The 22,730-nt window shown below is 37.1% G+C and overlaps 1 protein-coding gene across 6 annotated transcripts in view; it reads right to left on the bottom strand.

Moving 5' to 3' along the window:
* Positions 1–22,730, bottom strand: part of armc8 (armadillo repeat containing 8) — a 93,252-nt gene that overhangs the window by 37,445 nt on the left and 33,077 nt on the right. For all 6 annotated transcript variants that reach the window (XM_059647140.1, XM_059647145.1, XM_059647143.1 and 3 more), the window contains 6 exons: positions 22,306–22,386; positions 21,096–21,171; positions 20,374–20,464; positions 20,047–20,107; positions 12,991–13,191; positions 12,097–12,192 (listed from right to left, as the gene is read on the bottom strand). In XM_059647140.1, the coding sequence (XP_059503123.1) occupies positions 12,097–12,192; positions 12,991–13,191; positions 20,047–20,107; positions 20,374–20,464; positions 21,096–21,171; positions 22,306–22,386 (606 nt within the window). The remainder of the gene's footprint in view (positions 1–12,096; positions 12,193–12,990; positions 13,192–20,046; positions 20,108–20,373; positions 20,465–21,095; positions 21,172–22,305; positions 22,387–22,730) is intronic.

The following is a 22,730-nucleotide window of genomic DNA, read 5'->3' as shown; positions in this document are numbered from 1 at the left end:
ATCATTTATGTTCCCTTTCCTAGTCCAGCAATGCTTAAAAGTCTCAACCTTATGGTTAAATCTCTCAATGTCTTTGCTCTTGCCCCTCCCTGCAATGCTCCCACACCTCTCCCCTCCGTCAATTCTGGTTTCTTTTCCCAAACTCTCACTTTCAGCTGTTTTCAACCTGAGGCTCAAGATTTCCTCCCTAAAATTTTCATCCTCTCGAAAATCTGGTCTGAAACTGCACCTTTCATAACATTTCTCCATATGCTCAATGCCAATTTTTTTTTTTGAGAATTCGCCTGTGAAACGTCTTGTAACATTTTACTACATTAAAATTCTAGCTGCAGTTGAGAAGGCAACACTCAGTCTCTAGTCCCAGGTGATCACTGAAATTAATCCTTTAAAATCAGGCTTTACAATAGCCCTGTACTTGTGCAATACTTCTTAAATTGCACTAGACTTCAAGAAAAAAAAATACTCGGGCATTTAATTTGGCAACGTGCAGCCAACCAATCAAGGATACCATTTCCAAGGCAGACTTTCACCTGAGAAACTGAGATATTTGCATCAAGTGTCAGCCTCACAACACATTTTCTCAGAGAAATAACTGGCTCACCAGCCTTCAAAAGCAATCTCCCTAAAATGCCTTTCTTTCATTCAGTTTCAACCCGTCCATATAAACTGCAAATCAAGATATAACAGTTTCTATTTAGTTGTTGGAAAACAGGGCAACAGTGATGGAGCAGTATGTATTGCCCCTCGAAAACATTTACAGACAACAATACAGTGTAGGGACAGGAGTTCAATGTAGGTCAGGTAGAGAAAGAAGCCCCTCCCTGAAGGGCATGAATGTTCCACTGGGCTTTTATAAACAACCTGGCAGTTTCCACCATCATTTTTTTCAGGGTGCTGGTCCAGCAACCAATTAGTGTTACTTTTTGCCATCATGGCATTCAGCCTCATCGCTAGCCCAGTAACATAATCACTCAGTTCCTGTACCCTTAAAGGAATCTCAAAGACTATAATGTCCTCTTTCACACTGATTTTTTTTTCCTAAATTATCACTCCACATGCGAGCAATTTTAAAATTAAAATGAAGTATATGCATCCTGATATGGTTATTTCATAACTTCAATTTTAGGTCACACCATGTGTATTGATTAAAAATCTTGAGTCTACTGAAAATTTTCTAGCTTCGTCCTGGATTGAATGGACTTAACTTTACAATTGATCAGCATAGGGTACATTGTATCAAAATCTTGTTCATAAATTGGTACATGCATAAGAGGTAAAATAACTACAACACAATCACTGATGAGACATTACTGCACCTCTATTATTCAACTGGCACAACCTTTTTAATTACAGATGGAAAAAAATCAGTATTTTAGCAAAGCAATATAGCATCTGTTCTCAAAAAGTTCTTTTCAAAAATGTTCAAGACTTTACTATAGCACTATATGTAATACGTATTCAAAGTTATAAGTGATCACATTAAATCAACTTAATTGACCATGAAACTCTTGCAAATTAATAAAGTGTAACTTTCAAACAACCATTATTAGGTAACTAGTCTCAACTCAACTAGCATCACCTACTGAAAATTGGTACCTATAAATAAAACATCCACATTGGGGTACAGAGTCAGTTTTGAAAACTAATGCCCCCAAAACATTTGCCCCTGGAATTGTGCATCTTTATTGACTGCGAAATTCAAATTTGTGTTAGAAAACGAAACAAATCCCTAATCAATTTGCATCTTTTATTCTTTATACATCTTGCATTCTAAAGACCCTCTTGATTGAAGATAGCAGATAGCATTTTTTAAAAAAAAAGCCACATTCATATTTACTTATTTTGTGGCGTTGTGGAGGCATAAGAACCATCACACCAATGTACCAAGCTTAAGTAGTCATGACAAGGTTCCTTCCCAGTCATCGTTGTCACGTGTAGCTCTGAACTGTAGTTGGAATCAACAGTTACGATTTAGTCAATCAGTTTAGATTAAACACCAAGCCCAAAATATTTAAGGCTGAAGACTGATGGCGATAATAGTTTGAGAATACTGTTGAAAGACCAGTAGATCATATAAACATTACACTATCTTCCCTACTTTCTAGCTAAGGAAAGTGACAATAAATCTCTGCTTCTTCAAGTCAAACTCAACAAAATAAGTTGGTCTTCTTGGTGGAGGAGGAGTGGGGAGAGAGGCAGAGAGAGACAGATGGATGGAGACAATAGTAATCTGTGTCCAAATATTTTGTGCTTAGTGGCAAAATGAGCCAATAAGCAACTTTAGGAGGGTGATTTAACATGCACAGATTATATTTCTTTAAATGAAAGCCCATTATGAATACATATTATTTTAAACCTCTCTGAAAGCTTTTTGCAGTGGGACAGGATTTACAATCCCCACTGCTTAAACTGGAATGCTTGTGCTTAACAAACAAATTTTATTCACACAATAGCCAAAGCTATAGTTTAGATTCATTGAAAATTAAAATTTTGCCTGCCTTAGACTATACTTTTACTATACAGCCTTTTAGCAACTACGGCAGACTATAGCAGTCAAAGCCATTCCTAAAACCAGTAGAACATTTCCTTCAAGGAATTTCACTCTGATCTGTTCCCAATCAAGAAGTATCCCATCTCACTTTATTCTATAATTTTAGCACTGATGCAAAGTGAAATGACCTCGTACCGAGACCATAGTTGCAGGAAACCACATTTAATAAAACTAAAATTGGAGCAGAGAGTTATTTCTATGCTGATATACATCACTTGCATTACCAGGGTTACTAGATACTACACACTACATTTTGGCTAAATCCTTCTGCTCCCAATAACACAATTTGTTTTTATATTGTATTTAATCACATCACAGAATGCATTACTGTGTAGTGCAGTTATTGCTATGTTGGCAAACACAAAAGTCACCGTGCCCACAATCAAATACAAGGAACAGATGTAAGTTGTTTTACAGCATTAATTAAGGAAACACACACTGAAAACTGATACAATTCTGCTTTTTTTTTTGAATAATGAAAAGTCAGCTTTAACTTCCACAGAAACGGGCTTTTTAGCTTAACAAAATAAAAACTGAAACAACTGCAGACACCGTAAGTTAGAAACAAAAACAGAAGTTGCTGGGAAAGCTCAACAGGTCTTACAGCATCTGTGAAGAGAAATCCAAGGTAATGTTTTGGGTCTGGTGATCCAAAACATTACCTCTGATTTCTCTTCACAGATGCTGTCAGACCTGCTGAGCTTTTCCGATCTTAGCTTAACATCTCACCCGAAAAAAGGCACTACCGTCAAACACTCTATATTCAGGTGTTATCGTAGTATATGAACTCAAACCTAAGGAAGGAGCTGCAACTTTCGAACTTCTGATCTACTGATGGAACTGTTGCTAAGTGAGCAAATCAGCCGAAGTTTCAACCATCAGATTAATAAGGCATTACTACCATATTCCTTCCAATCAATAAGCAATTAGACATGGAATGCTACATTACAATGGTCCACTCTGAATTTGCCATTCTATTTTATTCATTGTAAAAGCTGTTGAATTAACATAATAAAATGGCTAGCACACAGTGGACCACTGTAGTGTTACCATGTCTAATTACCGTGCCTAAAAATGCGTGCACATTACTGTAATCATTTAGTCAATGGCTTTTTACATTGTTTTAATCAGCACTAAGATTTGATTACCATCATCGGCAAATCACTGAAATGATCAACTACTTAAAAAGAATCTAACCCAAACATTTCACATATATTTTTAAGCAATGTCTATTAATGCCCTTCAGGGCTTTTGGCTATAATGCTGTTATTAAAAATGTTCAGGGAGATGAACGATTAATCCAACTAACAACTTACACATCAGTCATTCTCCTCCACACAGCAAGCCTAACTCAACTAATTTTGATCAGGACCTGTTAATAAAACTATTGATATTAAAAGAAAAACAGATATGTAGATTGGTGACAATGCTTTGTAATAATTTAATCACGCACGAAACCCTTCAATTTTTTTTTAATGTTAGGAAGCATCAGTAACATGTAGATAGAGGTGACTGAAAAGTAAAGGAGATTATGAATGTTGTATTGCAATACCAAAAGCAAAGTCACACATTTCCTGACCCTTTACAGTTGCTTCCAGAGAAAAGATACATCTGCTACATGCATTTTTTTGTGTAACATATTATGACATATATGGCTCATGAATACTTCAACAACTTTATTGAAAATAATCTTAAATTGTGAATCATTATAATTAATATTTAAATAACCCTGCTTACATGGAGCTCAATAATCAGTTTATTAGTGTTTGATATCATACATTATGCTTTATAGATTTCATTTTTAACTCTAAATGTCCCATAACATGTCTTAACTGTTATGTTGTAACCTAAAGCATGAATAATCTTAAACTTTCATTAAAAAGCAAACCAGAAAGTCCATTTGGCAAAAAGAACTTTACTATAGTCATTGTAATAACGACAACCGTTGAATGGAATGGACTGTCGTTTTACAATCAGTTGTTGATTCATTGTAAAATGGTTAGCTCAAATGCGTATATGAAGCTGAAAGTTGTTACCTAACCTTCGGATTGCTGAGAAGATAATTTGAACCCCAGTGTTCAATTGCCCTTCAGCTCACTTAAAATTCCCATAAATATTTAATGAAAAAAAAACATGAAATCTGTAGCTTTTATAAATAATTTGTTGTTCATACCTTTATGTTATTAAGATCCAAAATAAATAATTAAATCTACTATAATATGCCCAATCTACAGTATTCTGAAGGTACTTGTCCCTTAAGTTTACAGTGTAACTTTACAGCAGTTGTTTAGATCCCAGTAGAGTAAAACAGATTATGGAGAACTGCATTTTAAACATTTAAAACATTAACAATGATCAGCAGCATTTTAAATACTGGCAACTGTTTTGCACTACAGCTTTAGCAACTTACCAATTAAACAGCAATTAAGATCAGAATGCTACCTAAATTACTTACGGTTAGGGCATCAATCTCGCTATGCACGTTTGTGTTATTCCGTTACTTTGAATAGAATCATAGTATTGAATCACTAAATTCTTAAAGTGCATATAAAATCTATTCAGACCATTATGTCTGCATTGAACAGTATCCTACTCTATTCCAGTAACCCCATATTTAGCACGACTAATCCACCTACTCTGCACATCCTTGAATATTATGTGCAATTTAGCATGCTCAATCCACCTAACCTGCACAGCTTTGGACTCTGGGAGGAAACTGGAGCACCCAGAGGAAACTCATGCAGACACAGGGAGAACCTACAAATTCCACACAGCCAGTCAGCTAAGGCTGGGCCCCTGATGCTGTTAGGAAGCATTGCTAACCACTTGCCAGCATGATTGATATTGAACACAGTGAGTAGCATTGAGAAAATGTGATTTTGAAAACTAAGCTAGGAAATGACTTGACATGCAATTATTAATTGAACATCAGCAACCTGGTCAATTCTCGTGTGCTGCATTCACAAACTCTATGTCAGGTCTGCCATACTAGGGTAACAGCATTAAAGACAAAAAGGCATTCCAAGTGTTCTGAATTCTTGTTTTTGAAATGAGCCATTGATGGTGAGTATTCTAATTTTGCAAGGAACCTTTTTGTACTGAAAGATGAGGAATGTTGGTGCTGAAGAATTAAACAAACATTCTTTTACTTCAGGCAGTATTTGGCACCATGTGTCCCACTATGTGCAGCATTAACAGGTACAGTTTACAGCTTCAATTATGCAATTCCAACAACATGCCTTAACCACAACTTCAAAAAAGTCTATTATATTTTATGTATATATTTCCCTTCAGGTACCAAGTTTAATTTCCTACTTGCCATTCCAGAAATGTAAAACATTTGAAATTAAAAGCTGAATTGAAACTGCTTTTTGCAAAAGCATCAATTAAGGAGAATCACATTGGTGAACAGTAATTATCCTGAGCAGCTGTGGTAAGAAATGAGATGGGTTGAATATCATTGATGTTTTTAAGAAATCATAAAATTACCAGAAAAAGTTCACACAAATAAACAATGATGAATGAAACAGTCACAAAGATCTTCAGTTGCTACCATTATGTACATAATAAGCCACACGACAATCTAACTCTGAGCTGTTCAGAGGCTCCCTACAGCTGTCCTTACAAACACAAAAGAAATCCAAAAGCCTGAATATGGGACAGTATGAAATGGTTTTTTTTAAGTCACAGTGCAATAAAAAAATAAATTAACTATTTATTTTGAAGAAATAAAAGTAGTTACTATGATAAAAGGACAGAACACAGAACTAACTGGGGATTAACTAAAAACACCTAAATCTTATTTCAAAGCCAGGAAACAGCTTTGGAGTGGGCAGAAAAGGCCGAGTGCAAACAAAAATGTCAGACCACGCCAAGTTTTCCCAAGCAAATTAAAAAATATTTCTTTACAAGTTAGTGCAATTGATTTAATTCAGAAATTACATGATGTCAGTTATTGGCCTAGATTCTGATTAAAATATTACAAAGTATATTGAACATAGTGTGGGAAGAATTTAAACAACTCATGCTGTAGGAGATGACTTCATGCATGAAAGTGTCTGAACTATGTCCTGGAAAATAACATCTAATTATTTTCTCACTGTGAAGATGAATCAAAAATATATTATAAATGTTGGCAGCAATGCTGAATAGGCCCAAGGTAAAAGAATCCTATAACTCATTTGTTAAAATTAATAAGATGTGGAAACAAATCATTTGGAGCAGCAAAAATTTATGTCCAGCTTCACTGCAAGCCTTATTTCAGTAGGTTAAAATTCTGGGCACTGAATATCACAATTCATTCTTGTAATATTCTCAAATTATAGCTCCAATCTGCCATGGGTTGATTGTAGCAAATAATGCAATTGATAGTTATGCATGAATTACAGACGGGAGATGCACCAAATTGATGATTCAAGCACAAACATATTCAAAAATTAAAAGGACAGACTTTTTTTTTTAAGAGCACTATAACTGCACAGGTCCTGGGTAGCAGACAGCAGAGATCCTGAAGCACAAAGGAACATGTTTTAGAATATGGAATGTATTTGGGTGCATCTTTTCAGGTATTTAAAAATACAAAATTTCTCATAGTGGGCACAGTCTTGTTTCCAAGGTTCTGCCTATGATGTAAACATACACTGTTAAATGATTCTGTTTATTGCAATTTATTCTGAATAGTAAATATATTGCATATGTTAAATTATTTAGTTTCATAATTTGCAGATTTAATATGAATTCCAATTGTTTGTTATGTTGAGAAATTTTATGCATTCCATTTGAAATAATTATACCTTCAATGGCCATTATAGATAGTGCTCAATGTTTGGATAGCAAGACTGAGAGAGCCACAATCACTGACAATTAGTAACAGTGGAGCTTTCTAATTAGACAACAAACCGCACAATGCATGTGAATGCAGAAAAGGGTTATGTTTTAAATTCTAATTGAATTTTACATTGAGGAAGTGGACTTGAGAAATAAACAACGTGAGACTATAACTCAGTTTCCCAGTCATTAGAATAAGCAGTGGAACACCTGCCTACTGCCTACAAATGAATAATGAACGATTCAAGATAAAACAGTTATGGGTAATGAGTGAATTTTGAATCAATTTAATTCTCGGTTGTGCTGATACAAGGTCAGATCCAAACAAGTGCCCATATGCAAATGCAATATAATATACATAGATAGTCTTATTCCCTGCCCAACCATAATAAAAGACACATTAACATGAGCCATAGTGGTCAGTATGCAGTTGTTAATGAACAATACGCACATAAAGAACAAGAGAGAATCAGCATCCACTGTTAAGTGAAAACTATTCCTTAAAAGAATTATGTGCCACTGAAGCACATTAAAAGGGCCTTTTTTTATGAATATCCTCAGAAGTTATATGGGAACGGTACTGTGTATCTTTATATGCAAATCCCTAATCTTTATTGTTTATAAAACTCTATCAAGCTCTATGACAGGACAGCATATGAACACTATTGGAGTACATTTGCATTGAAAGTACTTGCATACAATGTCACCAAATTCATATCATTTTTATCCTGGGATTGTAAGAGAAAAAGTCAAATTTGTAAATCGGGCCAGCATAAATTATATCTCAAAAAAGATGATCCAATAATATTACTAAATCATTGGTCAAGTTTCAATGTACATTAGAAAGAATGTCAAATGCCTTGAAGTTGACACAGAGATTCACCATAATGATACTGGAAAAAAGAGACGGTGGGATTGATTTTCTCAAAAAAGTTGAGTTTAAAGGGAGATTTCAGAGGAGGGGTTCAAAATTATGGTATGTTTGATAGAGTAGATAGAGAGAAACAATGCTGTGTCTAAAGAAAAGATGAAAAAAAAACACAGGCATAAAAATACCAAACTGAAGGAACAGTAATTTCAATCATTTGAAGAAAGATCTAGAACAGGTGGATTGGAGTGTAGGATTGAGGAGTAAAACAATAAATTACAATGGGGGCATTCAAAGAGTAGACAGTTTAGGTACAGATTAGACACATTCCTGCAATGGTGGAGAAAGGCAGCAATTCAAAGCTAGAGCCCTGAATTACTATAGATATCGAGTCAAAATCAAAATAAGACGAGGGTAATCATAAATTTCTCCTGAATAATTCAGTAGAGAACCGAGCAGACCACAAAATGAACAAGGAAGAGGTGAGAAAGAAAATAGGAGACAAAGTCCAGGCTTGAGAATCGACTAGCAAGAAACATAAAAGAACATGCAAATATATTTTAAAAATATACAGAAACAAATAGGATAATCAAAAGCAAGGGAGATTGATTATGAATGAAAAAGATCTTCTTGCAGAGGCAAAGGGCATAGCAGAAGTACTAAGAGATTTTTTGGCTTTGTTTATTAAAGAAATGCTGTTAATGTCACAGCAAGATATGGTAGAAAAATTACATAGAATAAAGTATAGATAAGGGTATAAATATTAACAGTATTCAAATTACAAGTCACCTGGTTCCAAAGTGATACATCCTACATTTGTTGAAAGAGAAAATGCAGTGGTTCTGACCACAATCTTCCAATGCTTTGTGGAAATGGGAGAAGTGTCAGAGGACAGGTAACCTTCACACATTACATACTTGTTGAAACGAGGGACAGAGCAAGAGAGGAATCCAACCATTATTAACCAAGCCAGTTGGTCATATTGGCGATGATGAAACAGAGAAATACTATTCCAAACCAAAACTACTTGGCACTTGGAAAAATATGGGTTAATCACTGACAACCAGAGTGGATTTATAACTATTTGCTTAATTCAACTGTGTTCTTTGATGACAGTCATGCCGTCAATGTGTAATTAAACTACCAAACAGATTTGATAAAGTGCACATAATAGACTTCTTAGCAAATGTTTGAGGGATCAAAGGCATAGTGTGGATACAAAATTGGCTAAAAGACCAAAACCGAGATTAATGGTGAACAGTTATTTTCTCAGGCAGGAAGAATGTGCAGGCAGTAGTGACTTTCAAATGTTGGTATTGGGATCTCTGTTGTTATTAATATTCATTAATGACCAGGACTAAGCATCCTTTCAAAGCAAAGCACAGTTTCAGTGTTTGTGGATGACAAAAATTTCAAACGTACAGTGAGAATAGTAACAAATAAAGAGGGCAAAGACTGATGAAAAGGACAAAAATAACTCACCTCAACTTCACAAGTCCATCATTTACAAGATGGAAGTCAGGAACATGGGTGGGATTTTCTCCACTGGCCTGGATAAGTGCAGCTCCAACAATTCTAAAGAAGCTTGACACCATCAAGGACAAAGAAACCCACTGAATCAGCAGCCTAGCTACCTTAAATAATCAGTCTGCCACCACTAGGACACAGCAGCAGGAACATGCTCCATGTTCAAGATGCACTGTAGCGACTTGTCAAGGGTCCTCCAACAGCATCTTCCAAACTTGCAACCTCTATCATCTAGAAGGACAAGGGCAGCAGTTGCACAGGAACACCACCAAGCGCGCCAATTCCGAAGAGGAGCCATATTGGACTCAAAACGTTAACTCTGTTTCCCTTTCCACAGATGCTGCCAAACCTGTCGAGTTCCTTCAGTACTTTCCGTTTTTATACCACCTGCAATCACCCTGACTTAGAACTATAACATTGTTTCTTTACTGTAACTGGGTCAAAAACTTTGAACTTCCTCCCCAAAAGCACTGTGGGTATACCTAGTGTAGAAGTAGTTTAAAATGTCTCACCACTACCTTCTCAAGAGATGGGGATCCATTAGGAATGGTCAACAAATGCTTGCCTTTTTAACGATGCTCGTATCCCATGAATAAATATTTAAAAATTAATACTCAAAAGTGTGAAGTAATTAATTTTTGTAAGATTAATAAGATGATTCAAATTATATCATTAGTTTATATTGTTTATAATTTTATTCAGTGCAGGAAGAGAGAAAGACCCGAAGAGCCAGAAACAGCACAAGTACAATGAATCAAATAACCTCTTCTATGTTTTACTTTTACAACTTGGATTAAATTAACTTGAACATTTTTGCACCAATTTCACAAAAAAAGATTGCATTATAATGTACTTAAACAGCCCACAAAAACTGATTTCACTACAACTGTGCGAAAGCCACTGAAGTGGGATCAATGTGTTTTAATCTTGTTTTTTGTAAAAAAGGGATTTTTCTTGTGCACTTCCTCCCACCTATCGCTTTCAATTAACATTAGCACCCTAAACGTTCGGACCAGTGGCGCTAAAACTGCACTTTAAGCATGTGATCACCCCAAAAGCCACATAATTAAAGTGAAATGAGGCATTTCAGGTGCCCTGACCAATAACCATATATTACTGTGTAACAAACATTAACCATAAAAAATACATTGCAGACCCACAGAATGCCACATTGGGTTACTGCAAGCATACAGTGTCAGATAATGTACATATTCAGGATCAGATTCTGATTTACCTACGTTTTGGTCATTCTAGTATTTCATTCCTGTAGCCAACTCAGTTTTGTTAGAAACTGATTGCAAAGTTTCAATTTCCAAACAAACAATAGGCCAAAATGCCATTTCTCATATTTTAAACCTGAAACTTAAAACAAAACTAAGAAATGATTTTAATAATTAGTAAAATATCAGACCCTGCACCAAGTTAGAGGTGACAATTATTTGAGGAAACTGTGAACAAATTCTTTTCAAAGTCCATGGCATCGCTTTGTTAATTTTGAAAATTTTGCTCATGAAAAGCACAGAAAATACATAAAACTGATTACGCCACATTGTCAAAGGAAAAGGACACTAAAACGTTTCAGACTTCAGTCATATTGCCAGAGCAATATCGCAGAATGGATATTTTTCAGCATTGGCGGCTCTCTATTTAGATGGGTACGCTGCATGCACAACACGGTCCTCTTTTATGTAATATAAGCTAAAGGCAAAATCCCATTTTGGTGGCTTATCATATCGCTGTGTGCGGATTAAAATTTCAACTATATTTTAAATGCAGTCATCCAAGTTACCTGAAAACAATGTTTTGCTTAACTGTGGATTCAGAAATCAAGCTACCAGCAATGTCATTGCACAAAGCTTTATTTACAATTAAACTTGCACATCAGCAACACAAATGAACACATCAGCAGGCCACAAATTAAAAGTGATACAGAAACAGAAGCTGAGTACTTCCGGTTTGCAGCAAGTAGGTAGGCAAGCATTTATATAACTGGTATTACAGTACTACTGTATTATGTGAGTCAGTACTATACACTACACTTCACAGTGCTTATTTTGTTACTATTGTTACGAACTCATGCAAAGAATGTAACTTAAGGATCCAGTGCAGATTCAACACAGGAAACAACAGTACTTCTCAATCCAACATGAATACGTCACAACTCATTTCTCTAGACAAATGAGTTTCAATCCCATTCATTCTTCAGATCTGATTACGCTCTTTCGTAAAGTCACTGTTAATTCTCTTCACCTTGTTCTCAGGTTGACGTCACTCCCTGCCTGTTGGTTGCCAGGACCGGGGGACGCCCCTCTCCCAGACTCACCTTCTTCCGGATGTCTTCGTCATTCGCTCCAAGGGAGGCATACAGCTTGAACGCAGCTTGGCGAAGTTCATGAGCATGTTTGAGGTCGTGGTCAAGCTGAAGAATATTAGGAAAGGAGAAGAATGAAGCATTTTTGCATCTTTGTAACCATTATAATTAATTAATTATCAATAAATACAGTAGTATTTAAAATGAATTAATATCCAAATATTCTTCATGCATATTGTTATCAGATAATTCTTCAACAGTTATCCATTTTTAATTATGTGAAGAGGACATCATTACAAGAAAAAACTGCCAATTTAAACTCTGAAACTATGGCTACAATATACAAAGCATTAAAAGGTAAAATTAGATCTCCTTTTGTTGACATTGCACATTACAAATAAATAATTCACTAACTGCAGCAAACAATTGCCAGTTTTGTTGTGTAACAATACAATATGTGCTTTATCACTGCCAGGCAGAATAACTAAAACAGCTGTTTTTACTGAAGGTTTATCAAAAATAGCGAACTTGGGCTAGAATTTGCTTTTAAGTGAATGACCCTATCTCCCGGACATAGTAGAGAAAATGCGCTCTACCCTACAGCCCATATCTCAGAGATGTGAAGCTACAGTGAAGACAACAGTGGAACAATTAATTCACAGGTTGCTGCCCTCTGGCAGACCTGTGTCAGCTTAAGCAATGCAAAAAGAACAGAAATTTACTACTGTGCAATTATTTAAGTTAAAACCTTGAAGAGAAATGCTTTTGTAATGAATTATCCTATTAAGACTAATATTGAAAACTAGTCATCTATATATTGCTAATAAATATTACGTGCTTGATAATGAACATTACAATTCCTCAAAATAAAGTGTTTACAGAATTACAAGTTAGAGAAAAACTTACCCTTTTAATATCTGTGATTGCACTGACTGAACTTGGATATTTGAAGTAATCAGCAAGCATTGCAATAAGATGATCTGTGATGCTGGCAATCCTCTGCAACTCTACATCAGGTTCTATCAAGTATGCCAAGGTTTCAGCACCTTCCACCCTCTCCTCCAGCAGCCTCTCTTTACTGCACATTCTAACCAAGCAAGGGAGTGTCTAGACAGAAGAAATTTGCTCAAATTAATCAAGATATTCGATGTACACACAATAGGTTTCTATGGTTAGGAGATTCACATGAACATCAACTGAGAATTTTTGAGGATTAGAGAATTTTTAGTGTACTGTCATCCTGTTATCATTCAACTGTATTATAGTGATTCAACAAGCCCATGTCTTAAAATAGGTCACCTTAAAATTCTATTTTGTTTTCAACTGAACCCACATGACATTGTGTAACATAACCAACTCAACACATGTATATTTTGGTAGGAGGTAAAGTGGTACCACAACAAGGAATATCATGTTGGTTTCAATGGAAACCTAACTTAATGATTCAGACCGGGTTAGACCTTGCTGAAGCAAAACATCTCTCACTGTGCTCCATTAACTATACTCTTTTCTGCGTTCTTCACTTATAAAACATTTTGCGCTGTAACCTGCTGCAAGTATGAGCTGGTTGCAAAGTGGCAAGGGCAAAAGGAGTATCTGGGAACCCAGATTTTTATTTTTTTTAAATAGGATGTCAGTGCAGCTGGGTAGGGAGGAAGCTGGGTAGGGAGGAGGGGATATCAATTGTCCCAACTGCCCTTGAGAAAGGTGCAGTAATCTGCCTTCTTGAACATGTGTCGAGAGAGTGTGACATTTTGTCTACCTCATTAAGCAATGAGATTTAACAATCGAGAAAGAAAGAGGCACATTAGAGAAGGGCAAATTAGACTCAAAATCTGGGAGAAAAAGATAAGTTTAAGATCAGAAAAGATAAATTTGAAAAAAGTCAAAAAGGATCAAACAAGGAAAAAAAATTCTGGATCACTGGGCATTTTTAAAATCAAACACTGACTACATGCAAGAATGAGATTTAACATTTCAGTGAATGCTCCCTTCCAGGAACAGCAGGACAGATTCAAACTGGATCAACAATTATGACATCCTTGTCAAAAGGTGCTTCATTTCCATCAACAGCAGTGAATGTAAAAATCTTGCAGGTGTTTAAAAAACAAAAAAGTGATGTTGTTTCTGTAAAGCAACAATGGAATAGCGTAAAAACAATCAACCCATGTCCAGAACATGCCATTAGTATTCCTGCAAATTTCAGACTGGGGTTTGATAAGATTCTAAGGCAACTTATTTTCAAATGTCCTCCCAGCCCACGGCACCATTAAAGATGACTGCTGTGAGCTATTTGCACATGCATGGAGGACCCAGATGGCATTACACTCCTCCACCAAGAATTTCAGTTGTCAGGACTACGCAAAATGGCATGTACTATCAATAATGAGCTGAGGTGAAATTCTAAGTTAATGTTCACAATCAAACAGAAAACCTTTGAGGTCTGAATGCCAAATAAAATCAATTAGCTCATGTCTGTCATCCACTCAGTGATCTCAACCCATAGCCACTTTCTCAACATCATAGAGAGCTTTCTGCTTAACATAACAACGTCCCTCTACCAGAATAGTTATTTGTATAGATTCAAGCTTCAGTCACTAAACAACCAGAGTAGAATACCAACCAAAAAGCCCTCAAGTATCTAATTCAGGGAAGGAAGAGGCCTTGCTTAACCTTAACCGTATTAAAAAATATGTGGTCATAGAGACATTACTGGCTGAGAAAGAATCAAATTTCATTTAGTTATCCTTTCAGCAATCTGTTAGTGGGAAGATATAACAGAGCAGTCGCTAACTAATCCTAGCAATCGGATTCTGAAATGTTGAGGTGGAGACAGATCATCCTTTTAAAAACAACGGGGCAAACACTTAAAAGAAATATTTAGGCGTTTGAAGGGAATGGGTTACAGGAGAATACACCAGCACTGATGCCAAGACATCTCATGCAATGGAATGTAATTTCCATCATTCTACAAAATTTCTTGGACTGGAGCTTAGAAATGTTACTGCTGAGCCAAACTTACATAGAACATAGAACATTACAGCACAGTACAGGCCCTTCAGCCTTCGATGTTGTGCCGACCTGTCATACCGATCTGAAGCCCATCTAACCTACACTATTCCATGTACGTCCATGGACTTAGGATGATGTATTCGGACAGGTGGCCCAAAAACCAAATCTACCGCAAGTTGAGCAGTCTTTAAACTTATCTGGTGCATGCCTGAGAATTCTGACACGAAGTTCCAGAATGAACCAGCTGTGGCTGAGGTTCTCAGCTCAGAGTATTCAGTTTTAAGCAGATACATGGGCCTAATCAGAGGAGTCTAAGGATGCACTTGCAAAAATCATATTATGGTAACTATATCACATAATCAAGCTTCCTCTAAGGCCTTCAACAGTTGTCAACTATACTGTCTTGTGTGGCAGAAAATACAAGTAGAACCCTACTGACTAATATTACTTTGAAGTCTCACATCCTAAGGCTCTAGAAATACAAATACAATGAAAAAGCCTCATGGCCACATTCCTCAGCTTTATATAAATGGCCCAGATTGTTCTATTTCTGACACCTCCACCAACATAGTTCCAGAGGTCCAACTAACCACTGTCGTTACTTCATATTCTTCCTATAAAATGACTGAATGCAGCCTTGAGGTTAAGTCCTTCTCCAACTGACTTAAAATGCATGGAATGACAATTCTGTAGGCAGTGAGGAAGCAAAAGCAGGCAAAAACAGGCTACTCAGGAGTAAATGCCCATATGTCATTGCTCAACAATAGAGAATTCACAAAATGGACCCTCCAATCAATCTTCTCTTGGTACATCGTACAAGTCACAGTATCTCCTGTGGTAGAACGGAGGCATATCATTTAAAGGCAGATACTGCCATCCCCTTGGAGCCTATGGGAGTGTGTGCACCCACATCATAATTGAAAGTTGTACTTCAGAATACATTGTTCTTAAAATGCAGGCACAGAAATGTATAAAAGGCAAGAGAAATCACAGGACTGCATGAGGCATTGATCTCAAATCAGAATATTGTGCAACCCATTAGGCCTTAGTGCTAACTGGGAATCCAGAAACTGTCAACTGCATTCCTGATTGATAAATAAACATGGGTCACAATTACTCCGGGCAGCACGTGATCTCAATAATTATTCCCAAGGGAATTTTGCAACTTTTGACATTTTGTTGGTTGAAGTTTAAAGGTAAAAAAAAAGAGTGTGCGTTACTTTATGTCTTAATGCTTTACTTCCATGGTTATTAAATACTAGAAGGTATTAATGAAGTAAACATACACTCGAGTACATTTACCTTCACCCGTGGGTGCATGCTGCTGAAACCCTCAAAATTCCAATTCCCAGACATGACTACTTCAATGTTGTCCACAACCTGCAGCTCAGCAAAAATCATGTTAGCATATTACATTCTGCGAATTTTATTTTCATTCACAGGAACGGGGCTTCACTGTTTGAGTCAGCAATTATTGACCAGCACTCGCTGCCCTCGAGAAGGTGGTGGTGCACTGTGTTCTTAAATCACTACACTCCATTTGTTGTAAGTAGACCCATAATGCCATTACGGAGGGGAGTCCAGGACTTTTACCCAGTGGCACTCAAGGGATAGTGATATATCTCAAAGTCTGCATGGTAAATGGCTTTGGAACTTACAGGTAGTTGTGCTCCCATGTGTCTGCTGCCCTTGACCTTCTGGACAACATGGGTTTCTGGGTTTGTTAGGTACTGTCTTAGCAGCCTTGGTAAACGTTTGCAGTGCATCTTGTACACAGTGCCGTTACTGAGCATTGCCGATACAGGTAATGAATGGCACCATATCCAAAACAATCAAGCCATCTGTTTTGTTCCGAATAGTGTCAAGCTTCTTGAGTATTGCTGCAGCTGCACTCATCAAGCAAAGGGAAGCACTCCATCACATTCATGCTTGATAGATAGTGGACAGGCTTTGGGAAGTCAGGAAAGAAGTTACTCCCTGCATGAATCCTGGCCCTGACCCGCTCCTGCTGCCACAATGCTTACATAGCTACTCCAGTTCAGTTTCCCATCAATGGTAACCCCAAGGATGTGGATAATGGGGGATTCAGCCATGATAATGCCATTAAATGTCAAGGAAGTGATGATTAACTTTTTTCTCTTACTGGAGAGGTTCATTGCCTGGAATTTGTTTGGCTCAGGCATCATTTTGCACTCATCAGCTTAAACCTGGATACTGTCTATGTCTTGCTACATCTGGACATGGACTGCTTTCATATCTGAGGAATTACAAATGGTGCTGGACATTGTGCGATACATCAGCAAACATCCTCATTTCTGACCGGTTGATGGAGGGAAGGTCATTGATGAAGCTGTTGAAGATGGACCTAGGCAACTATCTTGAGGAGCTCCTGTACAGATACCCATCATTGCCAGAACTTCCTTCCTCAGATACGCAGAACAGAAATGCACACAATACTCCAGGTGAGGTCTCACCAAGGCCTTGTACAATTGCAGCGAGGCATCCCTGGTCCTGTATTCAAATCCTTGTTATCAAGGCTAACATACCATTTGCCGCCTTCGCCATCTGCTGTACAAAGAAAGTGCTGCTTGATAGCACGGTTGATGACACCTTCCACCATTCTACTAATCAGAGTGCAGACCGACGGTTGGAAAAAGTCATGTTGGATTTGGATTTGTCTTATTTGTAGTGTACAGTTCCTAACTGAGAAATTTTCAACATGGTCTGGTAAATGCTAGTGTTATAGCTGTACTGGAAGAAGTTGGCTGGTGCAACAGGTTCTGGGGTACACATCTTCAGTACTATCATTGCTAAGTTGTCAAAGCCCATTGCCTTTGCAGTATCCAATGCCTCCAGCTGTTTTTTGATATCATGTGGAGTGAATCGAATTGGCTGAAGACTACCATCTGAGATGGTACGAACATCTGAGGGGGCCAAGATGGATCACCTATTCAGGACATCTGATTGCTACAAGTACTTGCTCATGACTGGATGTGGCAGGATTCCAGAATGTGGTTGTGGAATTATTTAGCTCTCTCTATTACTCACTGCTCATGCTATTTGTCATACAAGCAGTCCTTTTCTTTAATCGTCACTGGGTTAGTATTTCATTTTTTTCGGTATGCTTGGTGCTGTTCCTGGAAATGGTAGAATGGAGGAAATGCAAGGCCGTGAGGTTGCAGATTATGTTAAATTACAATTCTGCTGCTGTTTGTGGTCCACAACACCTCATGGATGCCAAGCTTTGAGTTGCTAGGTCTGTTTAAAGTCAATTCCATTTAGCATGGTGATAGTGTCACACAACACAATGGAGGGCATTCTCAGGGTGAATCTAGCAGCTATGCCTTTTACGGTTCAGCTAACACAGTCAGTAGTGATGCTGCCACGCCAGTCTTTTTGGTGGACATTGAAGTCTGTCACCCAGCAAATATTCTGCAAACTTATTATCCTCAATCCTTCATCTAAGTGGTGTTCAACACGGAGAAGTACAGATTCATCAGCTCGGATGGGGACAAGTATGTGGTAATCTGCCAGAGATTTCCTTTCTCATGTTTAACCTGATGCCACAAGGGTGTGGCATCAATGTTGAGGACTTCCAGGGCAACTTCCTCCTAATGACACAGCACATACCAAATGATTGAGTGTGTTCTGAGGAAAGGTCACCAGACCTGAAACGTTAGCTCTGATTTTATTTCACAGATGCTGCCAGACCTGCTGGGTTTTTCCAGCAACTTCTGTTTTTGTTCTTGATTTACAGCATCCTTAGTTCATTCAGTTTTTATGGTGAGTGTGCTATCTGTGTAAGGCACGATTCCACGAGCGTGGCTATATCAAACTGCTGACTCACGAGTCTGTAAGCCAGTTTTAGCAGATGCCTCCAGATGTTAGTGAGGAGGATTTTTCAGATTAAAAAGGAATGAGTTTACTGTTGTTATTTTTAGTGTTTTATTTGATGCTAGGTGGTTTGCTTGGTTTCATTCATTTTTTTAAGACTTTCTAGCAGTTTTGTACAACCAGGTGGCTTGTTATGCCATTTTGGAGCGCAGTTACCAGTCAACCCCATTGCTGTGCATCTGGAGTGCAGTTCGGACCAGGTAAGGATGGTAGTTTCTCCTTTCTGAAAGGACATTAGTGAACCAGACAGATTTTTACAACAATCAACAATGGTTTCATGGTCATCATTAGATTTACTGAATTCAAATTTTACCATCGTCCATGGTGGGATTCAAACCCATACTCCCAGAAGATAAACTGGATCTCTAGATTACTAGCCCAGTGACAATATGCTTGAGAAGCAACAGCAGAGTTGTAAGTGCTACTTAATGGATAATCATGTCCTTACTGAATTACCTCAGCCGCCATTTCTCTATGCCTCAAATGCAAAGGTTATCTGCCTATATTTAAATATCTTCTTGTGTCGCCCTTGCTCTGTAACCTTTATTAGCACAGTATCATCGTAGTCCCCTAGCTCACTCTTTCTATTAATGTAGACTTTTGCATGCTTCACCTGAAATTTCGAATGCAGACAGATTGTCAGCCAGCTAGGCACAATAAGTTGGAACGCCCTCAAGTCTCTGTGTCTTGACCTTCATCTCAACCTTTAAGATCTTCTTTACAAAAGGCCACATTGATACAGCCTTTTAAAATGTTTTGGGCCAGATTCCTTTTGTTCCCTTGTACCACATCCCCTCGTACAACATCCCAATTACAGTACAGACTCCAAAACAAGGAAGGTTGGCATTAGAAACACAGGGAACATGGAGCATTTTGCTCACATTAGACTTGGTCATTATTGATTTTTGTCAAACTCTAACATAGAACTTACAATGCTGTAAGTAAAAGTTGCCTGATATCGCATTACGACTGTCACTAAAACTGAAGGGGACACAAGGCACAAAAAAAATTCACTCTCCAAACAAGTTGAATATACAGGTGAAACTTCATACCAACCTTTAAAACTATACTGTTATCATCCGTCCGGATTGCACCAGCCCTGCACATATAAGTCAAACTGTAAAACGATAAGATTAGAACATAAGTAACAGAAATAACAGGAATGTTCAGACTTTGATTTATGTTTTGTCAATTGCACATGGTAGACAAGTTTGATTAATGTGTTAAGTACAAAGTAAATATCCTCAAAATGATACTATAAGCCACAATGCTTTGAACAGCTGTGTTCAAAGCCATGGAAACAGTTTATCGATAGATTCAGTTTAACTGGCAAGCCACATATCTTTAACAGATTACCACCAGTGAAAACAATTAAATAGGTACCATTTTGCAGATGTCAGTTGCATTTCAATAGGTTTGTCCCTTTGCATCATCTTCACAAATACTTGGGGTAATAACTCACCATCTACCAATACTAAAAAAAAAGAAGAATATTCATTAAACATTCTGTAACCAAAATGTTTGGAAGAAAATGTTTGCACTGGCTTTAGAATAGCTTCTAAAAGAATGAATTTGTACTGGACTGACCAAAATAGCAAATGGTGGATTAATTAAACCAAACCAAATATAAAATTAATAAAACACTCAAAATACTAATATGAAAACCATCCCTGTGGCTTTGAGTCCTAAAAAACATAGATGAGCCAAGGCAATTCAATCTCAGACCTAGAATGCCACAGGGTGCCTCTGATCACAAAACTGAAGATGATTTCTGACAAAAAAAAATTCCATGTAATGAGAAAGCACACTGAATGAATTCTTGAATTCCTTCTATAAAATTAGATCCTAAAAATTAGTTATATCACAACTATTTTACAGATTTAGTAGTTAGACCGAATCTATCAAAATGATTCTGAATAGCCTCCATAAAGAGTATTTTGCTAAAATACAAGTTAAGTGGCTGTGGGTTTATAACAAAATGCACATTATGGTGTCAGTCATGCATTGGATTTCAAACTAGACTGTAGTTATTTGAAACACAATGTTCTACACTTCTGGAAATGATCGCAAGTGGCCAAAGAAATTCCACAAAACGCAGTACTCACCATTTACTAGTGTCATAGAAACTTGGGGATTTTCATAAGCCAAGACTGAAAAGCATTTTAATGCTTGCATCTGAACCTATTGAGAAGTAAAGGTTAAATAAATAATCAAATTATAAATATATTCATTTACAAGTCAATTTAAGATATGGCTTGAGAAACCTTTGAAAATCAATTGCCACACATCAACAATACCTAGCCCTGAATTTGCAAATACTACAACCAGCCTAGCAATTACAACCAGTCTTAAAGAAGGCTCAACATTGAGAAGCCTGGTGATCATCAAATCCACCTTTCTCCTTCGCAATGTAAGGTTAGACCACACTAATTGCAGTTTCAGCATCTGGTTTGATTTCAAGCTGAATTTCAGACCACAGTATTCCTTACAACAGAGAGATTGATTTTTGGCCACCTCCATTGTTATCTCAGGCCATTTGCTAAGAAAACTTTTTTTTCACAACTTTAAGAATGCCAGACCCAATTATTCCATTCTCTCGGTTGGCCTCTCGCTCTGTACCCCTTGCTCCAGTAAACTTCATGGCATCTAAAACTACGCTTCTCATCTCCAACACTACAAGTATTTGTCACAGAACAAATCCCCATTCTGGCAGAGTTTTACGAACTCCAAACCTTTCAATGCCCCAAAATTTAAAATTCTTAGTCTTGTGCTTAGATTTCTCTTACAGCCATGTCTTTTCTTATACCTGTGGCTTCTTCAATCTTTGTGCCTCTGACCAATGGTTTTTTTTTTAAATCAAAATACAAAAAGGAGGCCAGATTGAGACTCTCATTCAACATCAACTGGAAAAAGTGGCCAAAGGTTCAGTGATCAGTTCATGAAAACAACTGTAACTCCTAATATGAGCCATTTTTCTGCATTAAAAAAACTTCAATTCTTATGAGATATTAGAAAGATTAAGAACGGCTCTCAAACAACATCTCAAAACAACACGAAAGTTTTCTATACAGGCATTTAACAGAAGGCAATGAACAAGGATGCATAAAAAGGGCTTGGATCTAAAAAAAGGTAAGCATTCAAACCAGATAAACTTTGTTTGCATTAATAAAATTGCTCCTGATTTTTGTTCAGAAAACAAATTGGGCATTTCTGGTTAAAATGTACCTTCTTATTTTAAGAGTCTTGGAAACATTTTAAAATATCTTTACTGAGGCCTCAATGTACTTCTACTCTACATAACTTTCAAGCACTTACTTTGTATGATGGCGAAGTCAGCAGGTGGGCAATGTTCTGAACTGCACCATGGGTGAACAACACAGTTTGGTGTTCTGGAGTCTAATAAAAACAAGAATCATTTTAATATTTCTGTTCAACTTCACTCACAAAAGGGGAGAAAGTTTAATGTGAGGAGGGAAAATGTTGAGGGAAACAAACATCCTCATATTAAAAGCAATCTCATCTTAAATGATAAATTATTTGGCTAGTACTCCAAATGCAGGGTCAGTTCATTTTAAGTATGGATCAAAAGGTTAAAACTCAATGCATGTAGAAAGGAAAATAATTTGACTTAAAAACTGTGCTATTTCAAAAACAAACTGACAAATCAGCATAATTTTATTTCAATTATCACTGAAGAGTGTTGTCCCTACATTCTGCTGAAAAAGCTGAGCTATTTGCTA

This window comes from Stegostoma tigrinum, chromosome 7 (genome assembly GCF_030684315.1).
Source record: "Stegostoma tigrinum isolate sSteTig4 chromosome 7, sSteTig4.hap1, whole genome shotgun sequence".
NCBI classification, from domain to species: domain Eukaryota; kingdom Metazoa; phylum Chordata; class Chondrichthyes; order Orectolobiformes; family Stegostomatidae; genus Stegostoma; species Stegostoma tigrinum.
Note: the sequence above shows the minus strand (reverse complement) of the source record. Positions and strands in the feature narration are given on the sequence as shown.